This window comes from Canis aureus, chromosome 35, assembly GCF_053574225.1.
Source record: "Canis aureus isolate CA01 chromosome 35, VMU_Caureus_v.1.0, whole genome shotgun sequence".
NCBI classification, from domain to species: Eukaryota; Metazoa; Chordata; class Mammalia; order Carnivora; family Canidae; genus Canis; species Canis aureus.
The window spans coordinates 1,760,510-1,783,466 of record NC_135645.1 but is presented as its reverse complement, the minus strand read 5'-3'; the positions used below and the strand labels follow the sequence as shown (position 1 = coordinate 1,783,466).

The 22,957-nt window shown below is 42.5% G+C and overlaps 2 protein-coding genes across 9 annotated transcripts in view; one reads left to right on the top strand and one right to left on the bottom strand.

Moving 5' to 3' along the window:
* Positions 1 to 7,596: 7,596 nt before the first annotated feature.
* On the bottom strand, positions 7,597 to 20,799 carry WDR53 (WD repeat domain 53). Of its 8 annotated transcripts, none has more exons than XM_077884251.1 (3): positions 20,072 to 20,226; positions 13,246 to 13,741; positions 7,597 to 8,219 (listed from the first exon to the last, which is right to left on the bottom strand). In XM_077884251.1, exons 2-3 carry the CDS (start codon positions 13,723 to 13,725, stop codon positions 7,623 to 7,625), a joined length of 1,077 nt encoding a protein of 358 aa, XP_077740377.1. In that variant the 5' UTR covers positions 13,726 to 13,741; positions 20,072 to 20,226; the 3' UTR covers positions 7,597 to 7,622. The 8 variants fall into 8 exon arrangements, with proteins under 8 accessions (XP_077740377.1, XP_077740381.1, XP_077740380.1 ...); XM_077884255.1 differs by lacking the exon at positions 20,072 to 20,226 and adding an exon at positions 19,774 to 20,065; XM_077884254.1 differs by lacking the exon at positions 20,072 to 20,226 and adding an exon at positions 19,809 to 20,065.
* The window catches only part of FBXO45 (F-box protein 45), a 15,242-nt gene continuing 12,767 nt past the window's right edge, over positions 20,483 to 22,957 (top strand). The window contains exon 1 of the mRNA XM_077884260.1: positions 20,483 to 20,785. Within this exon, the coding sequence (XP_077740386.1) occupies positions 20,483 to 20,785 (303 nt within the window). The remainder of the gene's footprint in view (positions 20,786 to 22,957) is intronic.

The following is a 22,957-nucleotide window of genomic DNA, read 5'->3' as shown; positions in this document are numbered from 1 at the left end:
TCTCTCTCTCTCTCTTTCTCTCTGCCCACTGCTCGTTCTTTCTCTCAAATAAATGAGTAAAATCTTAAAAAAATAAATTTTTTTCATAGGTTTAATTCCTTCTTCCAAATATGAGCTATATAAAAGAATAAAGATATAATCAAGAAGGGAGGAAATTGCCATCTGTGTCTTTGTAATTCACAATATCAGCATATGCTCATACTTTTTGCAGCAGTGTCTTTAGCTCCTGAATCTGAGATGTATATTTGAGATGCTTGTGAACACCCAGGGCAGCCCCAGTGCTTGGGCTGATAAAGGATTATGAGCTAAAAAGATCCTGGGCTGTGGGGGGGCACCTATTACTTTGTTTTCAGATGGAGAGACAGAAGTGCAGAGAGGCCCCACAAAATGGCAAAATGAAGGTCCTAGGATCTTGTGCAATGTCTCTGCTTACATACTACTTCAAATATGATCTCAGTTCAAATATCCACTTATTCAACTTTGCTTCCTTCATGAATACACACTAACCAACAGAAAAATGCTCTACTCATCAGTCCACAGTTATATAAGCCCCTGTGTCTGTCATAATATATTCTACTACATCTTAATTTTTTAATTGAAATATATTTGATACACAACACTGTATAAATTTAAGGTATAAAAAATATGGATACACTTATATGGCAATATGATTGCCATTGCAGCATTAGTGAACATTTCTATCATATCACATAATTACCATTTCTTCTAGTGGTGAGAACAGTTAAGATCCAGTCTCTCAACAACTTTGTTTATAATAGTTTTGCGGTATATAATCACTGTACTGTGTATTAGGTCTCCAGGTCTTATCTACTCATTGCAGGTATGTACCATTCCCCTACTCAACCAACCCCTCATAAACATTTCACTTTCTAAAAAAAATTTTTTTTGGATTCCACATACAAGAGATAGCACACAGTATTTTGTCTTCCTCTGACCAATCTCATCTACTGTGTTTTCAAGGTCCACCCATGTTAGTACAAATGTCAGAATTTCTTACCTCATGGCTGAATAGTATTCCATCACTCATTTACATATATATATAAATTCATATATATGTCACATCTCCTTTACCCATTCATCCTTTGACAGACACCTAGGTTGTTTCCACACCTGGACTATTGTGAATAGTGCTGCAATAAACATAGGAGTGCACATGACTCTTCAATAATATATTTTCATTTCCGTTGGATATATACCCAGAAGTGAGATAACAAGATTGTATGGTAGTTCTACTTTAATTATTTTTTAAGATTTTATTTATTTACCCACAAGAGACAGAGAGAGAGGGAGGGAGAGAGGCAGAGACACAGGCAGAGGGAGAAGCCGGCTCCACGCAGGGAGCCCGATGCGGGACTCGATCCTGAAACCCCGGGATCATGCCTTGAGCTGAAGGTAGACATTAAACCCGCTGAGCCACCCAGGCGCCCGGGTAGTTCTACTTTTAATTTGGGAGGAATCTTCATGCTGTTTTTCATAGTTGCTGAACCAGTTTACTTATTATAATATCCTAAAAAATTTTTTTTTTAATTTATTCATGAAAGACACACACACAGAGAGGCAGAGACACAGGCAGAGGGAGAAGTAGGATCCATGCAGGGACTCGATTCCGGGTCCCCAGGATCACACCTTGGACTGAAGGCGGCGCTAAACCACTGAGCTACCGGGGCTGCCCATATCCTAAAAATTTTTAACAAAAGTATTAACATTTGCAGTTATCTGGCTGCACCTTGGCTTATAACACAGTTAACAATGTTGTTCATCCCAAACACTTAATAAATCTAATAACTGACAGTACAACATACATTTATGAGTAAGTTCAGGTTTCAGAAGTAGATGTAGATTTTGTTAGTCTATGAACTCAGAAGGCATACAATCTAACAAACTCACTGTATTTTAAAAATGAATCACATATTTGGTGGGGTATTTGTAGAGATTCTAAGATTAAACAAATCAGCTAAATAAATTTTCAAAGATGCACTCAATTTTCAGGCGCACCTGTGACCTACTGCAGCAACATTTATAAGTCATTAAGACTTGTTTTCACTTGACCACTCCACACTCTGGATGCTGCTTCATTCATTGCCTAGGATTACAGAAAAATCATGCCCAAGATGGGGGTGGTCACTCCCCCAAATGTATTTTATGGCCATAGAGGAAGACCTGACAGGGGCTCTATTAAATATCAGCCCAGCCCTTTCCCCCACTGAGAGTATCAGGCTATGGCTCTCCTGGGCATAGGTTAAATCCTGCTTCTTTGGCTGGAGTATGGTCCAAATGATGGAGGTCATAGAACTTTGTTCACCCTGAGACTCCTATCCTCACTCTCTCAGTGTCCCTCTGGCCTGATAGCTTAGTCTCTAAAATGAACTTTAGCCCAGTGGAAGGGGCAATCTTCCTCACTGGGGACACATCACAGGAAGAGGGTAGTATACAAAGGAGACCCACTTCTGCTCAGACCCCAGACTGTACCACAAGGCCCCTCTTGTTCTCAGCCTTTCACCTCTGTAAGTATTACCCAGGGATGAGGGGCCCATCTTCTGCAGCCCTGCCTGCCACCTGCCACTACAAGACTTTAGTGCAGTAAGGATGGTATGAGTCACAACTGACTGGCCAAGAGCAAGAATGTAATTATTGCTAAATTTCCTAGATGTGATATTAGGATTATAGTTCTTTTGGAAAGTGTCTTTTCTAGGAAATGAGTGCTGCTGTATTTTTAGATGAAGCGTTGTGGTATCTCACTTTCAAATAGTTGGGAAAACCAAATGCATACACACACAGCACACGTACAGTGTATTACTCTGTCTTCCACTAATTTTCTAGTTGTAAAACAGAAAAACTGGGGCCCAGGGGGATTTGTTCACAGGTTAAGGCACCGGGATTATACGTAACTCTGCCAGAGGGTAATTGATTCATCCTAAAGGTTTTTTTTTTCCCTAAAGGTATTTTTGCTTCTGGCAGGGAGAATGACATGCCACTGCATCAGCCTCTGCATTGTCCATCCTGGACCACAAACTGATTATAATATGGAGAGGGAACATCAAATATGAAATGAGCATGTCTGGCTGTCTGTAAATAGGGCACTGATTGGAGAGCTATGTGTAGCCCTGATACTGGTCATAAAAAATAACCAGGGGAGCCTGGGTGGCTCAGTTGGTTGGGCATCCAACTCTTGACTTCAACTCAGGTCATGATCTTGGGGTCATAGGATCAAGCCCTGTGTTTGGCTCTGCACCCAGTAAGGAGTCTACTTGAGATTCTCTTCCTCTGCCCCTCCCCCCACTTGCAGGTGCTTTCTTTCTCCCTAAAATAGATTTTAAAAATATTTTTATGCCCCTTTGGGGCTGCGTGAAAAAAATAATAATAAAAAGTAAATTTAAAAAATATTAAAAAAATTATAACCTGACACACAAAAAAGTTTCAGTCTGGTTACCAGGGAACCCCACCACACACAGCTCCCTTCAGGTTGATCTTTATCTATCTACATCTTTTAATAGTTCTATCCCCTTTGATTCATTTAATATTTATTTATTTTTTTAAAAATATTTTTGGTTAATTGCCAAATAGCGTTTTTTTTTTTTTAAATATTTTATTTATTCATGAGAGACACAGAGAGAGAGAAGCAGAGACACAGGCAGAGGGAGAAGCAGGCTCCATGCAGGGAGCCCAATGTGGGATTCGATCCTGGGTCCCCAGGATCAGGCCCTGGGCTGAAGGCGGCGCTAAACTGCTGTGCCACCTAGGGATCCCTCATTTAATATTTAATGAGTACTATTTGTATGAGTTGGGGGGATCCAGGATAGACTAGACCATAAACTCTGAAATTAAAAGGTCAGAATCCTTGCCCTCAAACATCTTACCCTCTAATAGAAAAGCAGGTACACAATTACCATGACTGTTTAACATAATCCTTTACTACCTACAACATAATTACATCTGCAAAGATCCTTTTACCAAGGTAACATTTACAGGTTCCAGGGATTAGAACCTGATATCTTTGGGGGACATTTTCAGTCTACTACAGATGAGGGACTTCAGAAAGCCCACTTTTACGGGGTGATCACCAAAGTTATTTGCTGTCTAAGCAGCTGGCTAGCTCCTAGAGCTAAGCTATATTCAGAATTGTATGATTCTCTGTAAGCCCATGGTGAGGTGCCTTCTTTTGCTTATTTTACCATTATGTTTCCTCAAACTCTCATTAACTAACCTGGGAATGTCTCTGTTGCTTGCCAATTGAAAGGGTCAAACTGTAACACAATAGCTGACCTAAGAAGAGTTCATTTTACCCAAATATCAGTAGTTGTAGATCTTTTGGGATCATGGGTGTAGGCCCTTTTTGAAATGTTGATAGTAAATGACAATAGCCTCCTAAACCAGAGATGACTGGATCAAAGATAGGCACTATCTATCTATCTAAGTTGGACCACTCATATTCTCTTCAGAGGCTTGGGACACTGGTCACTTGGTTTCTGGAGTTGAAATCGGTTACTGATATAGCCCGAGAAGCCCATCTTTTGCCGAGTAAAATCCACGATGTAGAGGGAAGCTGAGACAAAGTGACCACAGGAACTCAAGAGACAGAAAGTGCAGCTGCCTTGATTTTTTAAAAAGATTTTATTTATTTGAGAGAGAAAGAGCCAGCATGTACTAGCGCAAGCAAGGAGAGGGGTAGGAGGGGGAGAAGCAGATTCCCCACTGAGCAGGGAGTCCAACAAACCATGGTGGGATCATGACCTGGGCCAAAGGCAGATGCTTACCCAACTGAGCCACCCAGTTATCCCAGCTGCCTCGATTCTTTTTTATTTTTTTAAGATTTTATTTAGTTATTCATGAGAGTCACACAGAGAGAGGCAGAGACACGGGCAGAGGGAGAAGCAGGCTCCCCATGGGGAGCCTGATGTGGGACTTGATCCTAGGACTTCAGGATCACACCCTGAGCCAAAGGCAGACACTCAACCGCTGAGCCACCCAGGAGTCCCTGCCTCGATTCTTTTTTTTTTTTTTTTTTTTAATTTTTATTTATTTATGATAGTCACAGAGAGAGAGAGAGAGAGGCAGAGACACACCTGCCTCGATTCTTAATGACTTCCCTCATTAGAAACTCAAGTGAAGCCAAGTTACATTTCTGCTCTAGTAATCTAGAGAATTCTGCTTCCCATGCCCTGAGAGTACATTTCCTTTTTGCTTAGCCAGTCTGAGTGGGTTCATCAGCCACAAAAGCAGCTTAGGACTGATGTTTTAACCCTGGTTTAAGTAGTTCTTACCTTATTCCCATAAATTTATTCAGGCTCAATAGTTAAAATGATGCTATATCTGGTTAATTTTTCAAAAGAGCCCTCTGAAACCTACCGAGACTAGCCATGAGCATTAGTCCTTCCTGACATTTTAATATTAGAATCATTGGATAAGAATAATTTTATGATGATGGCATTTTCATTTCATTAAGCAATGGCAGGGCAGGAATTTTCAAGGAAACTAAAGCCCAAATTGGACAAGAGCCTTGCCCAGTGGTGGAATTAGAACCTTGTTTCTGTCAATACTCAAGCCAAGGCTCTTTGTCAATGAAATTTTTTTTTTTTTAAGTAATCTCTATGCCCATGATGGGGATCAAACTTATGACCCCGAGATCAAGAGTTGCATGCTCCATGGATTGAGCCAGCTATGTGCCTCTGCCAATGAATTTTTTAGGGCCAAGATGGTAATTTCCTTTCCTTAAATTTCAAGTGAGATCATTCAACAATAACTATTGACTGCCCATCTAATTGGTCAGGACTCTTAGTTGCAAATTAAAAAAAACAATAAAAGGCTCTAGGAATATATTTGTTTCAGGTATGGTTGTTTCCAGGCTCAAAATCACTGAGTATTCTCTCTCTATCCCTAGGAAAGACTTTCCACAAGGGGGGCACCTGTAGACTCACATCCTATCTGCTAAGCTACCTCAGCAGTACATTTTGGATTATCCTTGGACTTTCGTTATGTGAACCAAAAAATCCTCCTTTCTATTCCCTTAAGCCAATTTGAATGTAGTTTCTTCACTTGCAACAAGTGTTTGGACTAAAATTGTACTTATCACATGATTCTCCACAAACAAGGATAATGGTAACAATTAGAGTCTCTTCAAAACTTGGAATTTATTTATTTATTTTTTTTTTTATTTTTTTATTTTTTAATTTATTTATGATAGTCACAGAGAGAGAGAGAGAGAGAGGCAGAGACACAGGCAGAGGGAGAAGCAGGCTCCATGCACCGGGAGCCCGACGTGGGATTCGATCCCGGGTCTCCAGGATCGCGCCCTGGGCCAAAGGCAGGCGCCAAACCGCTGCGCCACCCAGGGATCCCTAAAACTTGGCATTTAAAAGCAGTTAGTATAGGGGCACCTGGGTGGCTCAGTTGGCTAAGTGTCTGACTCTTGATTTCAGCTCAGATCATGATCTCAGGGTTGTGAGACTGAGTGTCCCTGATGAAAAGGAACTTACTCTTGATATATATATATGCTATGTTGGTTTCTATTATCTACTTTTTTTTTAGATTTTATTTATTTGAGGGATGCTCAGGTGGCTCAGTGGTTGAGCATCTACCTTCAGCTCAGGTCGTGATCCCGACGGTCCTAGGGTCGAGTCCCGCATCAGGCTCAGTGCAGGAAGCCTGCTTCTCCCTCTGCCTACATCTCAGCACTTCTCTTTGTGATTCTTATGAATAAATAAAATCTTAAAAAAAAAAAAAAGATTTGAGAGAAAGGGAGAAAGATCGCACACAAGCAGGGGGAGGGACAGAGGAAGAGGGAGAACCTCCCAAGCAGACTGCACTAAGCCCAGAGCCCAACACCATGCTTAATCCCATAACCTAAGCCAACACCAAAAATCAGATGCTCAACTCACTGAGCCACCTGAGTGCCCCGTATTTTTTACCTTTTCTCTTTTCTACTTCATACTTCTTAGTCAGAATTTCTTATTTGTAACCTCAAGCTTATTCTAGGTTCTATTAGCACCACAGATTGGATTATCCTAAATTGATTTGACCCTGAAGCCCTTTTCTTAGAAACAACAAAAAGTAATTGCTTCTGGGTTTTACACAGAAAACCTTCTGGGTTTTACACAGAACAAGCAAGAACAGGTTTCCTCTTTCAACTTGGAAAGGCTCCTTATGACGTCCCAGGATCTGAAATAACTAGTTATAACTAATGTGACTACATTTGGACTAGATCACACGTGGGCTTCCCTGAGGCAGGAGGCTTGACAAGACAACCAAGATCCTTAAGTAATCATGCCCGCAATTTTCCTGGTTCCTTGTTACTTAATTGCTTGGAGTTTCAATTACTATCGCAATAAAATGAAGGAAATCACCCGTATCATGGATTGGAAGAAATGAAACATGTAAAATGGCTGGCATATGGTCATTACTCAGTGAATCTTAGTAACAAATTTTAAGAAGTCATTTACTATATAAAGTATTACCCAATTATCTTTCACTCAAATGCCTTATGATTTATACAGTGGAACAGTACTGTTCTATATATGACAAACATTAAGAATGACAAAAATGAAGAAGCAGGATTTTTTTTCAACCTAAAAAAGTTGCTGCAGTTTCAAATGTTTTTATTGGATTTAAAATTCTTTTAAGGGATACACAGATATACAACTAGTTTGATCAGCTACTAATATATTTTGGTACCCCTTTATTTTTGTACTCAAGAGCCAGTTCACCTTTTCTCCATGTTCAATACTTAGCTTTGGTATAATCTTGCCATGTTCTTCTTCACCTGCTACTGGAACATGAGTGTTTCCACTCTGCTTGGTATAAGCTGCTCTTTTAGTTTTCTTCCTGTGGGTAGGTTTTGTAGGACTCTTCTGTTTTTTTTCAACTTCACCGCTTACATCCCATAACATTATCTTCCCATCATTCCCTCCAGTAAGCAGCAAATAGGATTCTGGCAGAAAGCAGACCTGGGATACTCCCAAAGTGTGTCCCTTAAACCCCAGTTCTTGTTCACACTTAACTCCCGTTACCCTAAAGATTCTAACCTTACCGTCTTCTGCACCACAGCTAAAAATATTGCCACATGATGCCACAGACACGGAGTGGGCTAAAGCAGGGTTTAAAAGCTGACCAGGTGATTGAGGGCTTTCCATTTCCTCTGCTTCATCTTCCTGCAAATTTGTAATCCAGACTGGCCGCGCTTTCTGAAGGTTCCACAGCATCACCTTTAAATAAGAGTGAGTTACGTAGTCAAAGGGAGGTCTAGCTATTTTGCTCAACTATTATGGTTATTCCACGTCTAACACAGTCATCAAAGTAGTCTGACAGGGTCTGACAGGGGCGCCTGGGGTGGCTCAGCACTGAGAGTCTGCCTTCAGCTCAGCTGTGATCCCAGGGTCCAGGATCAAGTCCTGTATCAGGCTCCCCCTGCAGGGTGCCTGCTTCTCCCTCTGCCTGTGTCTCTGCCTCTCTCTCTCCCTGTCTCTGTGTGTCTCTCATGAATAAATAAATAAAGTCTTAAAAAAAAAATAAAGTGTAACCAATATTCTTAAGCAGTTGCCAGTTTCTTTAAGTCATTGTACACTCATCTCTGCAAGTAAAATAGATTATGAAATTTATTAATTTTAGTCTATGCTGGTTACAAGTCAAAAAGCCTGTCAAGTAAATAAATGAAATCTAGATTATTACTGAAATAATTTGTATCTAGAATGCTTTCTCTTTCGCTTCACACTACCTGTATTACCCATTTTAGGGGCTTACCTCAAGTTCCTATCCCTCTAAGGAAGGCTTTCCTAACTATTCTAGCCCACTTCTCTCTTTCCCATATTTAATTTGTATGCTATTAATTAACATATACTACTAGCTTGTCATTTTCTTGAGATTTAACTTTTTTTTAAAGATTTTATTTATTTATTCGTGAAATAGATAGATAGACAGACAGACAGACAGAGAGAGAGAGAGAGGCAGAGACACAGGCAGAGGGAGAAGCAGGCTCCATGCAGGGAGCCTGACGTGGGACTCGATCCCAGGTCCTCAGGATCAGGCCCTGGGCTGAAGGCGGCGCTAAACCGCTGAGCCAGCCAGGCTGCCCTAACTCTTCTTTTTTGAAAATTTTAAGGATACTCCATGCCCAATGTGGGCCCACGACCCCAAGATCAAGAGTAGTGTGCTCCACTGGCTAAGTCAGCCAGGTGCCCCGATATTTAGTTTATCTTTGCTAATGCCTAGAAAAGATAAAAAAAATTCCATACCTATCTGTTGGTTAATTCGACATCCTGGTATATGTAGTTTTTTATTGTTCCATACCACGATTTTGGACCTACTAAGTTAATTTAAATGAAATGCTAGGAGCGCCTGTACGGCTCAGTTGGTTAAGCCTTTGCCTTCAGCTCAGGTCATAATCTCTGGGGCCTGGGATGGAGCCCTGCATCAGGCTTCCTGCTCAGCAGGGAGTCTGCTTCTCTCTCTCTCTCTCTCTCTCCACCTTTGCCCCTTCCCACTGCTCATTCTCTCTCTCTCTCCACCTTTGCCCCTTCCCACTGCTCATTCTCTCTCTCAAGTAAATAAAATCTTTTAAAAGATGAAATAAATGAAATGCTAATTAAAACCTGTTTAAAACAAAACAAAAAGCTTTGTGAATTTACTCTATTAATCTAGTATTTCATTTTCTTCCCACAGCAACTAATCTGAAAAGGAAAATATTCTTCATACTTAAGAGAATAAGAGAATAAGAGAATAAACAGTTTTATTTTACCATATAGGATTTTTTAAAAAGATTTTATTTATTTATTTGAGAAAGTACACACACAAGTGGGGGGAATGGCAAAGAGAGAAGGAGAGAATCTCAAGCAGACTCTGTATGGAGTCTAGAGCCCAATGTAGGGCTCCATTCCATAACCCTGAGATCATGACCTGAGCCGAAACCAAGAGTCAGATGCTTAACTGACTGAGCCACCCAGGTACTCCATATTTTACTATCTAGTATTAGCCCTTAATTATGACTCACAATTTAAAATGGACACTAAGATAAGCATGACTGTGTTCAGTCAAAAGCATAGATCTGAACTGACAAGATTACTACTGCTGATGACATTAAGCATCTGTTTTTTAATTGAAGGTAACTTCCTTCAACTAAGGCTTCCAAAAGAAGTGACATCTAATAACACTTATATTCTATTTCTATCAAGGAAAGCACTGAAACCCCTTTTGGATTAGATTTATTAATACTATACTAAGTGGCCAGCAGTAGCTATTTGGCTAAAGACAAAATAGTATCAAAGACAAAGGAAGGACAAAAAAATAAATAAAAATAAAAATCAATGTGTATGCCACAGAAATATATGATGGTCTTAAAATTCCAAAGGTCTTTACATGAGAAAACTGTATTTGAGTGGTGGTTATCCATGTATTTATTTAATGTTATACTTTAGACATATATTTAGTAGCTACTTAACAAAAATTAAGCAGTCCCAAATGTCTTAATAACACACCACTTTAGGGATGCCTGGGTGGCTCAGTGGTTGAGCATCTACCTTTGACCCTGGGGTCCTGGGATCAAGTTCTGCGTCAGGTCTTCCATGGAGCCTGCTTTTCCCTCTGCCTCTCTGTGTACTTCATGAATAAATAAATAAAATCTTTTAAAATAAATAAATAAATCACTTTAAGGTCCCTGCTCCACTAAGTGTGCTTTGTCTAATTATTAAACCTATCTAGGTACTGTAATCTTAATAATGACAAAGGTAGGTACACTGAACATATTTATTGTGTATGGCAATAATTCAATTCCTACGTTGAGATAAAATATTTGTTCAGAGAGAAAGTGCTCTCCAAATTAACCTTATAAGAATTCCCTTTCATAATTATGCCTACGTTCTTAGACTCCTCCATAGACTGGCTATTCTTAAAGTTTAGAAAAATACTGGGTAACCAGGTTTTAAGAAGCAAACTGTGGAAGATATTACTTTCAACCTCAATTAAGGAAAGTAATTTCTTTTTTTTTTTTTTTTTTAGGATTTTATTTATTCATTCATGAGAGACACACAGAGAGGCAGAGACATTGGCAGAGGCAGAAGCAGGCTCCATGCAGGAGCCCGATGTGGGACTTGATCCTGGAACTCTGGGATCACGTCCTGAGCCGAAGGTAGACACTCAACTGCTGAGCCACCCAAGTGTCCCAGGGAAAATAATTTTCTAAAAGCAAAGTTGTACTCTCTTATCGCTGTTGTCATAGCACAACCCAACGCAGAAATTAATCTATGGTGAATTTTTAGCACGTCTAATCAAACAAGCAATTACCTAAACCTCCCTTTCACAAAATATTTATATCATTTTTTTAAAAAATATTTATATCCTATACTATTCTCTAGCAGTTGCCTGCCACTGTGACTTCTCTCCTAGAACTGGAGGCAAAATGATAAATTCTGGATGCCCATTTCTTAGCTAATCTGAAAAGTATATAGGTCTTTTTTTGCACCTAATTGCTTACTGCCATGCCTGGTAAATTAATGAACCAGTGATTGACAACTGGTATAGCTTAAGGATGAAAGAATGAGGAGTCAAAGGGATACTGTACAATCTATCTACTTAAAATATTGAGCCACCTGGAGGTGTAGGTCTTTCTGTACAAGCCAGCAGGCAGATTATCACCCATGAGGGTAGAAAATGCAGGTTTGTAAGGCCTTAGTCAAGACATAGGGAGTGGAAAAGGAGTTTATAAGTCGTAGGGTCACCGTGCACCTCCAGTGTAGAGTGATTCTCAATAGAGGGACTACAGACATTTTTGGTTAGACAATTCTCTACTGTTTAGGGACTGTCCCAGCACTGTAAGACATCCCCTGATTCTGCCTACTAAATACCAGTAGCTTGGGGGAGGGTAATGGCAGTCATTATGAAAACAACAACCAGCCATGTTTATTTCTAACTTATGAGGGGGTGCAGAGGGTAGAGAACGGAGTGGTAAAGACTCCTGGCCAAAAAGGTAGAAAGACAAAATCTTTGATGCTATTAATGGAATCAGAGTCTTGAAAGATACTGTACATGGTTAAGAATGTAAATTAAATGCCTAGAACAGTACAGGGCACATAAGTCATTAATAAACAATGGCTCTTTTTCTAGAAGTCGCCTGTTCCCAGACCAAGAACCTTTTCTACCATATTACTATTGATATATACTGCTCAATATCTCTGGTGTCACAGAAAAAATAGGCTTTGGAACCAGAGACTGAAGTTTGGAATCTTAATTCAGACAGCTATGTGGACACTTAATTTAAACCTCAGTTTCATTTCTTTTTTTTTTTTTTTTTCTCAGTTTCATTTCTAAAAAGAAAATAGTAACTATCAGGGTGTGATTAGAGTGGAAACTACTATATAGTGAAGCACTGGCAAGTACTAAGTGCTCACCAAAGAGAAGCCATGATCAGTCTCACTCTAGTGATACAAGATTTACTTTTAAGAAGTACATCTGCTATGGGAAAGTTCAAGCTATCTGAAAGCTTGCTTTCTATTAAACCAAAATCTGCTTCCCTAGGACTTCTATTTAGACTAGCACATTTCACTTTTTCCTCTTACAGAATCCAAGAATTAAACACTTTCATTTCCCCCCAAAAATGGAGTTTCTAGGTATATCTACTCTCCTGATGGTTTTCCTCTGAATTTGGCCTAATTTGTGATGTTACTTTCAAAATTCATTAATGCAATGCTCTGATCTTGGTCACCAATACACAGTACTTCAATTAATTTAACAGAATTTTAAAGTAAAAACAAAAAATTCAGTCCCTCTTTTTAAAACAACAAAACACAATACACAGTTTGTAGAGCGCAGGTGATAAAAGTCTGCCTTCAGCATGCTCCTTTGTGTAAAAAGATGTTTCTTTTATTTTTTAAAGATTTTACTTATTCATGAGAGACAGAGAGAGGCAGAGGAAGAAGCAGGCTTCCTGGGGAGAGTCTGATGTGGGACTTGATCCCAGGACCCTGGGATAATGACCTAAGCCAAAGGCAGACACTTAACCAATGAGCCACCCAGACACCCTTAAAAAGATGTTTAGAATCAAATATTTGAATTCCCAGATTTTATGACTCTTAAGCATAAAGAAAGGAGAGCTAACGGAGAAATAGTCACTTTGTGAATGAAACCTACAAGGCTTTGTCAATTTAGCATTAAACATGCAGAAGTAAGGCTTATGATGCAAACGTAGAAAAGACATGTTAGTAGGGAACAGAAATTACCCAAGTACTTTCTGCAAAGCATTACCTGCATATCCAGTCCACATGATACCAGGCTCTGAGGCCTTTGAGGCCGAAAAGCTACAGAGGAACAGATATTGGAATGTCTCTTCAGTGATCTGCTAACTTTCTTATTTTCCAAGTCTAGGATTTTGATGGCCCCAGAGTCATCAGCAGAAGCCAATAGGTTTTCAGTTTCATTCAATGAAAGACAATTGATTTCTTCTTCATTCACATGAAAATGGTCCAAGGAACCTTTGAGGGACCTGACATCCAGTAAGCTAATGGTTTCTCCATGTGAGGCATAGAGCTTGGTGGGACAGGAGGGAGAGAATAAGATACTGGTAACATCATCAGCCCCTTGGAAGCGTGTATGTCCTAAAGGAGTCCCATCTTCACCCCAAGCCATGAGATCACCACCCTCTGCTCCAGAAGCCACTAGCCCTTCTTGACTTGCATTCAGGCAGAGAATAGGAGAAGAATGTCCACCAGTCCACTTGACAGCCATTATGGCCCAGGAGACTCTGTGAAGAGGGGGAAAAAACTATCATCTCTTATTTAAGAACTAGATGGTAGCAAACAAGTGCAATATGCAGTATTTCACTTCAATATTTTTAAAAGACATCTAAAAAAAAGACATGTGAAAATCAAGTCTGCAAAAGCCTAATTGGACACAGGATTGTGGGGCACCTGGCTGGCGTATGTATAAATAGGCTTTCTTTATAATCAGAGCCCCAGGCAAACCTGGTCTACCAGCATTTGATGTGAGACCCACATAAGAATAAACATTATTGGGGCACCTGAGTGGCCCAGTTGGTTAAGTGTCTGCCTTTGGCTCAGGTCATGATCCTGGGGTACTGGGATTGAGCCCCATGTTTGGCTCTCTGCTCAGTGGAGAGCCTGCTTTTCTCCCTCTCCTTCTGCCCCTCTCTACCTCCCTTGCTCATTCTCTACCCCCAAAATAAATAAATAAATAAAATATTTTAAAAAATCATCAGGATATATCTCTTATTTGAATAATGTTTTAGAAAATGAGCTCTGGAGCTAGATTCTCTGGGTCTGAATAACTCTACTACCTGTTATTAGCTGGGTGACTTGTATAAAATGAGGGTGGTAATAATAGTACCATTTTATAGGATAGAAAATTAAATAATATATGTAAAGCACATATAATTGTGCCTGGTACATGAGTGCTCAGCAAGTATTACCAGTGTTACTTTTCCTATTATTTTAAAAGACTTTAGTTTTAAATAATCTCTACATCCAACATGGGGCTCAAACCCATAACCCTGAGATAAAGAGTTGCATGTTCCACCAATTGAGCCAGTCAGGGGCCACTCACTTTTCCTATTTTTATTAGGCTGGTCAAAGTAGCATCACAGATCTACACCAATGGTGCTCAAAGTATGGCTTTCAGACCAGCAGCACCACCTAGGAACTAATAAGAACTATAAATTGCCTAATACCCTCTTAGACCAACTGAATCAGAAATGCTGGGGTTGGGGCCCAGCCACATGTTTTAACAAGCCTTCCAGGTGATGCTGATGTATGCTAAAATGTGAGAATGCTTTACCAATAATCATCCAGGGAAATGGTTAAAAATGTAGACCTTTGGTTTACCCCCCAGAGACTAATTCAGTACACTCTGTTTAGTATTATTCCATTTTAAAGATAATAAAACTTGAGTTTCATCAATGTTAAATAATTTGACCAAAGTCATCTGGCCTTTGTACATGGGATCCAATATAAAGGGATCCCAAACTTTTAAATAATAAAGACTGTTTTCTAACAATTCCACTTAACAATACTTTCTAACTAGTTAGTATTCCCTGAAAGTACAGCAAAAATACCAAAACCACGAATAATTCATTATTGCTTTTAAATGTACTCACGTATTTTTATTATTATTATTTTTAAAATAAATTTTATTTATTTATGAGACACACACACAGAGAGAGGCAGAGACAGGCAGAGGGAGAAACAGGCTCCATGTAGGGAGTCTGACATGGGACTCGATCCCAGGTCTCCAGGATCATGCCCTGGGCTGATGGTGGCGCTAAACCGCTGAGCCACCGGGGCTGCCCTATTATTATTATTTTTTTTATAGTTATAGTTATTTATCTCTACACCCAACATGGGGCTCGAACTCACAACCCTGAGATCGAGAGTATGCTCTAATGACTAAACTAGCCAGGGACTCCATACTCACATCTTTCTAATTACCTTATCACCAATTAACACTTAACAGTAGTACTTAGGTGCACAATTTTGATTCCTGATACACTAGGCATCCCAGATTTATACAATGAAATTGCCACCTAATACTACCCTGCCTCAACCGCCTGTTGGGTAAAGCATGAAAAAGGAAATAAGGGCAATTTACATAACTCCAAATGTTCAGACAAAAGGAAGCAAACAAATCTATATCTGAATAAACATAATGCTTCATTTCATAAGCCAAGGGAGAATTTCCCTAGTGAGAAACTGCCATAGTTGCCTTCAGAGTTTCAGATATGATACCTGTATTTAGTCCAATATTTCCTAATACTGTTTTGAAAGATAATTTAAAATACTGGCAATCTGCCTAAAGTTTCTATTCCCAACACAAAAGCTTATTTCCTCCCATTTTTAGGCATTCACACATATACAAAATCACTAAGTAGACTGCTAAAAAGACCTGTAATCTTTCAGTAATCAAAATAACAGAAGGGTTGAGGGGAGGAGGGGAGTAACAGAAACATGGTCACAAAATCATATATAGCAATCTTCAGAAAGATGACAAAATGGGAAAGACAAAAGATAACTTTATTTCAGTAGAAGCACTGAATTAGTTTATAGAGGAAACTAATTAGAGACCAAAGCAAGTAAGTTTTAAAGGAGAGGTTTGGAGAGGAAATGACTCAGAGAGAGGTAAAGACAGGGAACTCTGGAGGTTTGATTTTTGCTGACAAGTAATGAAATAGTAGTTAAATAATTTTCTACCACAAAAGAAGACTTTTGCCAAATGTTCAAAATAGGCCAAGAAAAAAGGACAGTTAGCACAATTTAAAATGAAAAGTATTAATATTTTGGCTTAGAGACTTCCACCTGTGGTGACTACCGACGTCACATAATATAGATAATACACTACTTTAAAATAAGTTTGAGGTAACCATTCAAAAGGCCACTTAAGTTACAAATAATTTTAACTCTTGAGACTGATCACTTTTTTCCTACATTAGTTTTAGTTTTTCTACAGTGAATCAACTTTAAAGTCCAGAAGCCCTCTACAGCTTTAGGATTTTGTGTGCAGAGAGGTTTTGGATCCCTACTGGGATTTTAGGTTTTATCTGGGACAAGAATGAGACAGAGTTTCTAGTACTTCCATTTCTCCATCACATATCAACCCACAAGGGGACCTACGTAAATGCTGACTGGCAGACCAAGTTTTAGCAGGTTTTCTTCCTAATATAGTATTTTTTAACGGGAAAGATGAACTCAACTTTAAAGACACATTTGGTAAAGCTTACCCCAAAGTGCGAGAAATTAGGCAATATATGGATCTTGTACTTAAAGGAACTATTATAGGCAAAAGCACTGTTCCTATAAATTTTTCCACAATGGAACCAGTAGTATCTATTAATATCACAAGGCCAAGGTCAGCTCTACCTTAACCTCTATGGACCAGTGTAAAATATAAATTAAACTTCTAATCTCTACATCACATGGATATTTACTGATCACCAACCTAGTCAGAAAAATAAAAAGAGATCTCTAATCTTATCATGTAGACTACTGATCACCAAGCAACCAGAGCCCCTCAAATCACTTGTTTAGTCTACAGAATTATTTACTATTTAAAACATACCCAAAGACCATCATCAAAACATATTAAAAGACTACTGTAGTAGAAGACAGTGGGGAAAAAAAATGTAGTTAAATCTGGGTTAAATCAAAACAATCTTTCAGAAATGAGCTGTCCAGCCACTATTTCTTGTTTTTCTCTTACTGGGAGTGGAAAGCCAGAAAATACATATAAGTGACATTATCTACATATTCAGGTATCAGGTCAACAAGCTGCTCATAGGTAATGTCTAAAAGGTCAAGCACAGCAATTAATCATATCCTATTGTGAATTACTGTAATTAGATAATAGATTCCTTCAACACCTAGTGAGATCATGGAGTGGGCAGGGAAAGGTGGGGTATCTTGAGAGCATTTTTAGAAAGGGTGGAGGGAAACATGGAAACTCTGGTCAGAGGGCAAAAGGGTATTAAATATGGGGGAAGGGCAAGGTCAGGAGGGTGATTTGTAGAAACAAAAGGATCCAGTCCTAAAGAAAATCTTTTCCAGGGATTTAGGTGGCTCAGTCAGTGAAGCATCTGACTCAATCTCAGGTCAGGAGTTTGAGTCCCGAGTTGGGCTCCACCCTGGGCATGGATCCTACTTAAAAAAAATCTTTTCCTATTTTGAAATTTTGCCTGGGCCACTTGGGGAGGGGGGGGGTACTTTGCCACAGAGGCACCTCAATGACTGGACTAGATTAATATCTCATCAGATCCTTCCTCACCTATACCGTGACTGGCAGGATAAATGCCAAAGTTGTTAATAACTGATGATCTCCAAATACTGCTTTAGTTATACTTCCATGTGCCCACATATCCTTTTCAAGTGTTATACCTCTAAGTCTGTTGATTTTGCCTGGTTCTTTGTCCCCTTCGCAGATGGACCAATTCTACTTATCCTTTTAGATTTTATTTATTTTTATTTTTTTATTTTTTAAGATTTTATTTATTTATTCATGAGAGACAAAGAGAGAGAGGCAGAGACACAGGCAGAGGGACAAGCAGGCTCCATGGGGGGAGCCTGATGTGGGACTCCATCCCAGGACCCCAGGATCTTGCCCTGGACCAAAGGCAGGCGCTAAACTGCTGAGCCACCCAGGGATCCCCTTCTTCTAGATTTTAAAGAAGGGCACCTGGGTGGCTCAGTCAGTTAAGTAAGACTCTTGATCTCAGCTCAGGTTTTCATCTCAAGGTCATCAGTTTGAGTCTTGCACTCAGTGTGGAGCCTACTTAAAAAAAAAAAAAAAAAAAAGACAAAAAAATTTAAGTGCCTTCCCAGACAAAATTAGGACATCCTTCTTTGGATGTCCTATAGTTAAAAGTTGAAAAATAAATAATGAGGGGCGCCTGGGTGGCTTAGTTGGTTAATAAGCAGCTGCCTTCAGCTGGGGTCATGATCTCAGGGTCCCAGGATGGAGCCCCCACCTTGAGCTCCGTGCTCAGAGGATAGTGTGCTTCTCCCTCTCCCCCTCTGCTCATGCATGCTCATTGTCTCTCAAATAGCTAAAAATCTTAAAAAAACAACAACAACAAAGAGAAAATAACGAATAAAACTCCCAAACTTGAGATTATACTAACATTCAAATAATATAAGGTAGTTACTATCACTATAGCAAGTCTAAGTTAACTTTTCTTCACATGGTTGGATTTTCCAAAGTTGGTTCAGATGTGGAAAAGCTGGATAGCAACCAAAATGATTGAAGGGGGGTCAGCCCGGGTGGCTCAGGGGTTGAGCATCTGCCTTAGGCCCAGGGAGTGATCCTGGAGACCTGGAATCGAGTCCCACATCGGGCTCCCTGCATGGAACCTGCTTCTCCCTCTGCCTGTGTCTCTGTCTCTCATGAATAAAAAAATAAAATCTTAAAAAAAAAACAAAAAAGATTGAAGGGCTGTGGTATTAGCACTGGTCAAGTAAAGAATCTGGGTTACTAAACTGGGAGAAAAACAAAACAAAACAAAACACCTGGGGGTGAAAAAACATCTGGGAGGAAGGGACTGGCAAATAATCATCAAACACCATTTACCAGAGAGTAGAAAAGGTAGTAGCTGTTCTTTTAAGCGAAGGACTATAAATGTATTATACACGGCAGGGGAACTATTGGAAATATTTCTTATTACATACAGGCAACACAGTGGAGTTCACTACCAAGGGAGTCTGTGGACCCGATACTAATCACTGCAGAGTTGTCTGAGAATTATACAGAAGGGCAGCCCCGGGGGCTCAGCGGTTTAGCACCAGCCTTCGGCCCAGGGCGTGACCCCGGGGTCGCGGGATCGAGTCCCACGTCGGGCTCCCTGCGTGGAGCCTGCTTCTCCCTCTGCCTGTGTCTCTCATGAATAAAGAAATAAAGTCTTAAAAAAACATCATATATAAGACCCAGGTGAAGGAGCCTAACGCAGTGCCCGTCCACAGGATGCTCACTGCTTCCCTAAGCATCCCTTACAGGGCGTCAGACAGCTCTCGGCCGCCTGGAGAACGCAGTGCGACCCAATGATGCTTCAACTCCTCCGCTTCCAGGAGCCATCTAGCACCACAGCCCCCACACCATCCTCCCTCTTGGGATGTCTCATTATATCAAAACACGATTACTTCATCGGCCCACGAATCGGGTTAGCAGGAGAGGCCGGGGAAGGCCCCACTTCGTGCAGAAGAATGAAGCACCTACGGGCTCGCGAGCACTGGGGGCGGGGGCGGGGGCGGGGGCAGGGCTCCTAACGACTACCCGACTTGCCGAACACGCGCTGGGACACGTGTCCTGAGAAGTACCGGTGCGAGCCGAGCGCGAAGGGGCCGGACCAGGAGGCGGCTTCAGCGGCTGCGGGTCACGGAGGCGCTCGGACTGCGGCCGACGGCGGCGGGGCCGGGGGCCGGAGGGCGAGGAGAGGGCAGTTCCGCGCGGGAGGGTGGATCTGAGGCAGCGGCCCTCACGGGGACACCTCACGGGGACACCTCACGGGGAAAGGGGCCCAATAAGGCGACTCCAGACCAAAGCGGAGGACAGTCCCGCAGCCACAGCGCGAGCCTCCTACCTGCGCCTCCCGCCTCCGTCCTCGGCGCCCGGAGATGACCTCACTCGCCGGCGCGACAGTCACATCCGGGGCCGACGGGCGCCGCGGAAGAGCTGCGCATGCGCGCTCGCTGCGTGCCCTCAACCAGTATGGCGGAGCCCCGGGCGCGCCGCGGGCAGGCCGTGCGAGTCGGGCGGTGGCGCCGCCCGCGCTGAGCCGGGGAGGAGGGGCGGGGGACGCCGGTGCGGCCGGTGCGTCCGCCCTCAGGGAGGCGGGGCGCGCGGCGGACGCCCCCGGGCAGGGGCGGGAGCGGCGGAGGGCCGGCGGCCGGCTGAGAAAGGGGCGGCGAGCGAGGCGCGGCGTCCGCAGCCGCGACGACGGGGGGGAGCGGCGGCGGCGGCGGCGGCGGCCCCCGGGCCGGCTGGTGAGGCGATGGCGGCGCCGGCCCCGGGCCCTGGGGCAGCCTCCGGCGGCGCGGTGGGCGGCGCGGGCGCGGGCGCGGGCGGCGGCGGCGGGGGCCCGGGGGGCCGGCTGCCCAGCCGGGTGCTGGAGCTGGTGTTCTCCTACCTGGAGCTGTCGGAGCTGCGGAGCTGCGCGCTGGTGTGCAAGCACTGGTACCGCTGCCTGCACGGCGACGAGAACAGCGAGGTGTGGCGGAGCCTCTGCGCGCGCAGCCTGGCCGAGGAGGCTCTGCGCACGGACATCCTCTGCAACCTGCCCAGCTACAAGGCCAAGGTGAGGGCCCGGCCGCCGGCTGCCCGGGGCGGCGCCTCTCCCGCGAGCCCGGGAGCGCTGCGCTCCCCGTCCGCAGAGAGCCTCTTCTCTGCGAACTCGTGCTCCGTAACCCGCCCCACTTCCGCGCTGCACACTTTTTAAAGGGTCGGACAGTTGGCAGTCCCCGGTCCCCATCCATCACTGCTTCCAGCGTCCAGTCCTCTCCCGCGGAGACGGGCAGGCCCTCCCCGCCACCACCGTCCCCCTCAGTGCTCTTACCCCGTTTCTTGTTAGATCATCTCAGCTCCCTGGACACCGGCTTAGTTGCTAAGATCTTTGCTAACACCTCACCTTTTCCAGCCTCTGATTTGTGACTGTTTCCCCTCTCCTCCCTCCCTCCCTCCCTCCCTCCTGTTTTCGCCCAAGTTTTCTTTAATTCCCTCCATTACGTTTCAGGCTTATAGGTGAGTGTGGTCCTAGACATTCTGCTAACTTTGAAGATACAGGCTTTTTTTTTTTTTTTTAAAGATTTTATTTAGTTATTCATGAGACGCAGAGGGAGAAGCAGGCCCCATGCGGGGAAGCCCCGACGTGGGACTCGATCCTGGGACCCCGGGGTCACGCTCTGGGCTGAAGCGAAGGCGGCGCTAAACCACTGAGCCACCCAGGGATCCCAAGACACAGGCTTTATTTTTATTTTACTTTTAAAGATTTTATTTATTTATTTATTCATGAGAGACACGGGGCGGGGGGGGTGGGGTTTCGGGCAGAGATACAGGCAGAGGGAGAAGCAGGCTCCATGCAGGGAGCCCGACGTGGGACTCTATCCCCGGACCCTGGGGTCAAGCCCTGGGCAGAAGGCGGCTCTATACCGCTGAGCCACCCAGGGATCCCAAGACACAGGCTTTATTTTTATTTATTTTTTAAAAGATTTTATTTATTTATTAATGAGAGACACACACACACAGAGAGAGGCAGAGACACAGGCAGAGGGAGAAGCAGGCCCCATGCCGGGAGCGCTATGCGAGTCTCTATCCCGCGACCCCGGGGTCACGCCCAGGGCTGAAGGCGGCCTAAACCGCTGAGCCACCCAGGGGGCTGCCCCACACAGCCTTTAATAAAACGTCCCCTACCGCCCCACGTGCACCACTGAACCGTCCTAATGCTGCCTTGTCCCCATGTTACTGGCTACTTCCCTGCCAACTTTCTCATAGTTTCACCTCTTGCTGCTGTGCCTCTTCTGTTCCATCTGTCTTCTAATGTGCTCATTCTGGTTTTGCTGCCTTTTTTCCTCCTAGATTCTTGGGCATATTCCTGCCTCCTTCATATACAAATAAAAATCTCAAGTAACAGGTTATGGTAGGGCTGAGAAGATTCTTCAGGCAATGTCCTATAAACAAAGGCCTTGAGGTTGAATTCAGTCGGATGGGTAACAGCTCTTCAGTGTAGCAGTCACCCAGAGCATATAGGAGAGAGGATGAAGTCTGCCCTAGGATGTGTAAACATAAGAAATAACATTAATAACTAAAAAGGGTAGATACCCTTTTTGAAACTAGACTGCCAAGCAGGGGGGAGTTTTGTTCAGAACATTGCAGTTTTGTCCTATTTTGCCTAAAAACAGGTAGGCTTCATACGATTTATTTATTTATTTATTTATTTATTTATTTATTTATTTTTAAAAGATTTTATTTATTCATGAGAGACCAGAGAGATAGAGAGAGAGGCAGAGACACAGACCGAGGGAGAAGCAGGCTCTATGCAGGGAGCCCGATGCGGGACTCGATCCTGGGTCTCCAGGGTCATGCCCTGGGCGCTAAACCGCTGAGCCACCTGGGCTGCCCCATTTTATTTAGTTTTTATTTTTTCATAAAGCTTACTGTTTTTACTTATTTTGAATTAAGACCTATCTGTAACTGGTCTGTAATAGATATATTTACATGAGTCAAGATTCATTAAACAGTGTGTTAGGTAATGTGTTCATGTGAGTCAACAAGTAAAAGAAGCAAAATAATATCAGCAAAATGTCTTCCTTTTGCCCTTTTTGCCAGCTACCCAGTTTAGTTTCCTTTCTTGGAGGCAACCTGTGTTACCTGTTTATTTTGTATCCTTCCAGAGAGATATTTTGAGTTTCTTAGGTTTTTAACACTGTATATGTCTTTCTACCACACCTGTGATATGTACTAATCATGTGTT

Coding starts and splice junctions, on each gene's coding strand:
- WDR53 (XM_077884250.1), bottom strand. Junction 8,220..13,245: donor CATGTGGACTGGATATGCAG/GTAATGCTTTGC, acceptor TCTTATTTAAAG/GTGATGCTGTGGAACCTTCA.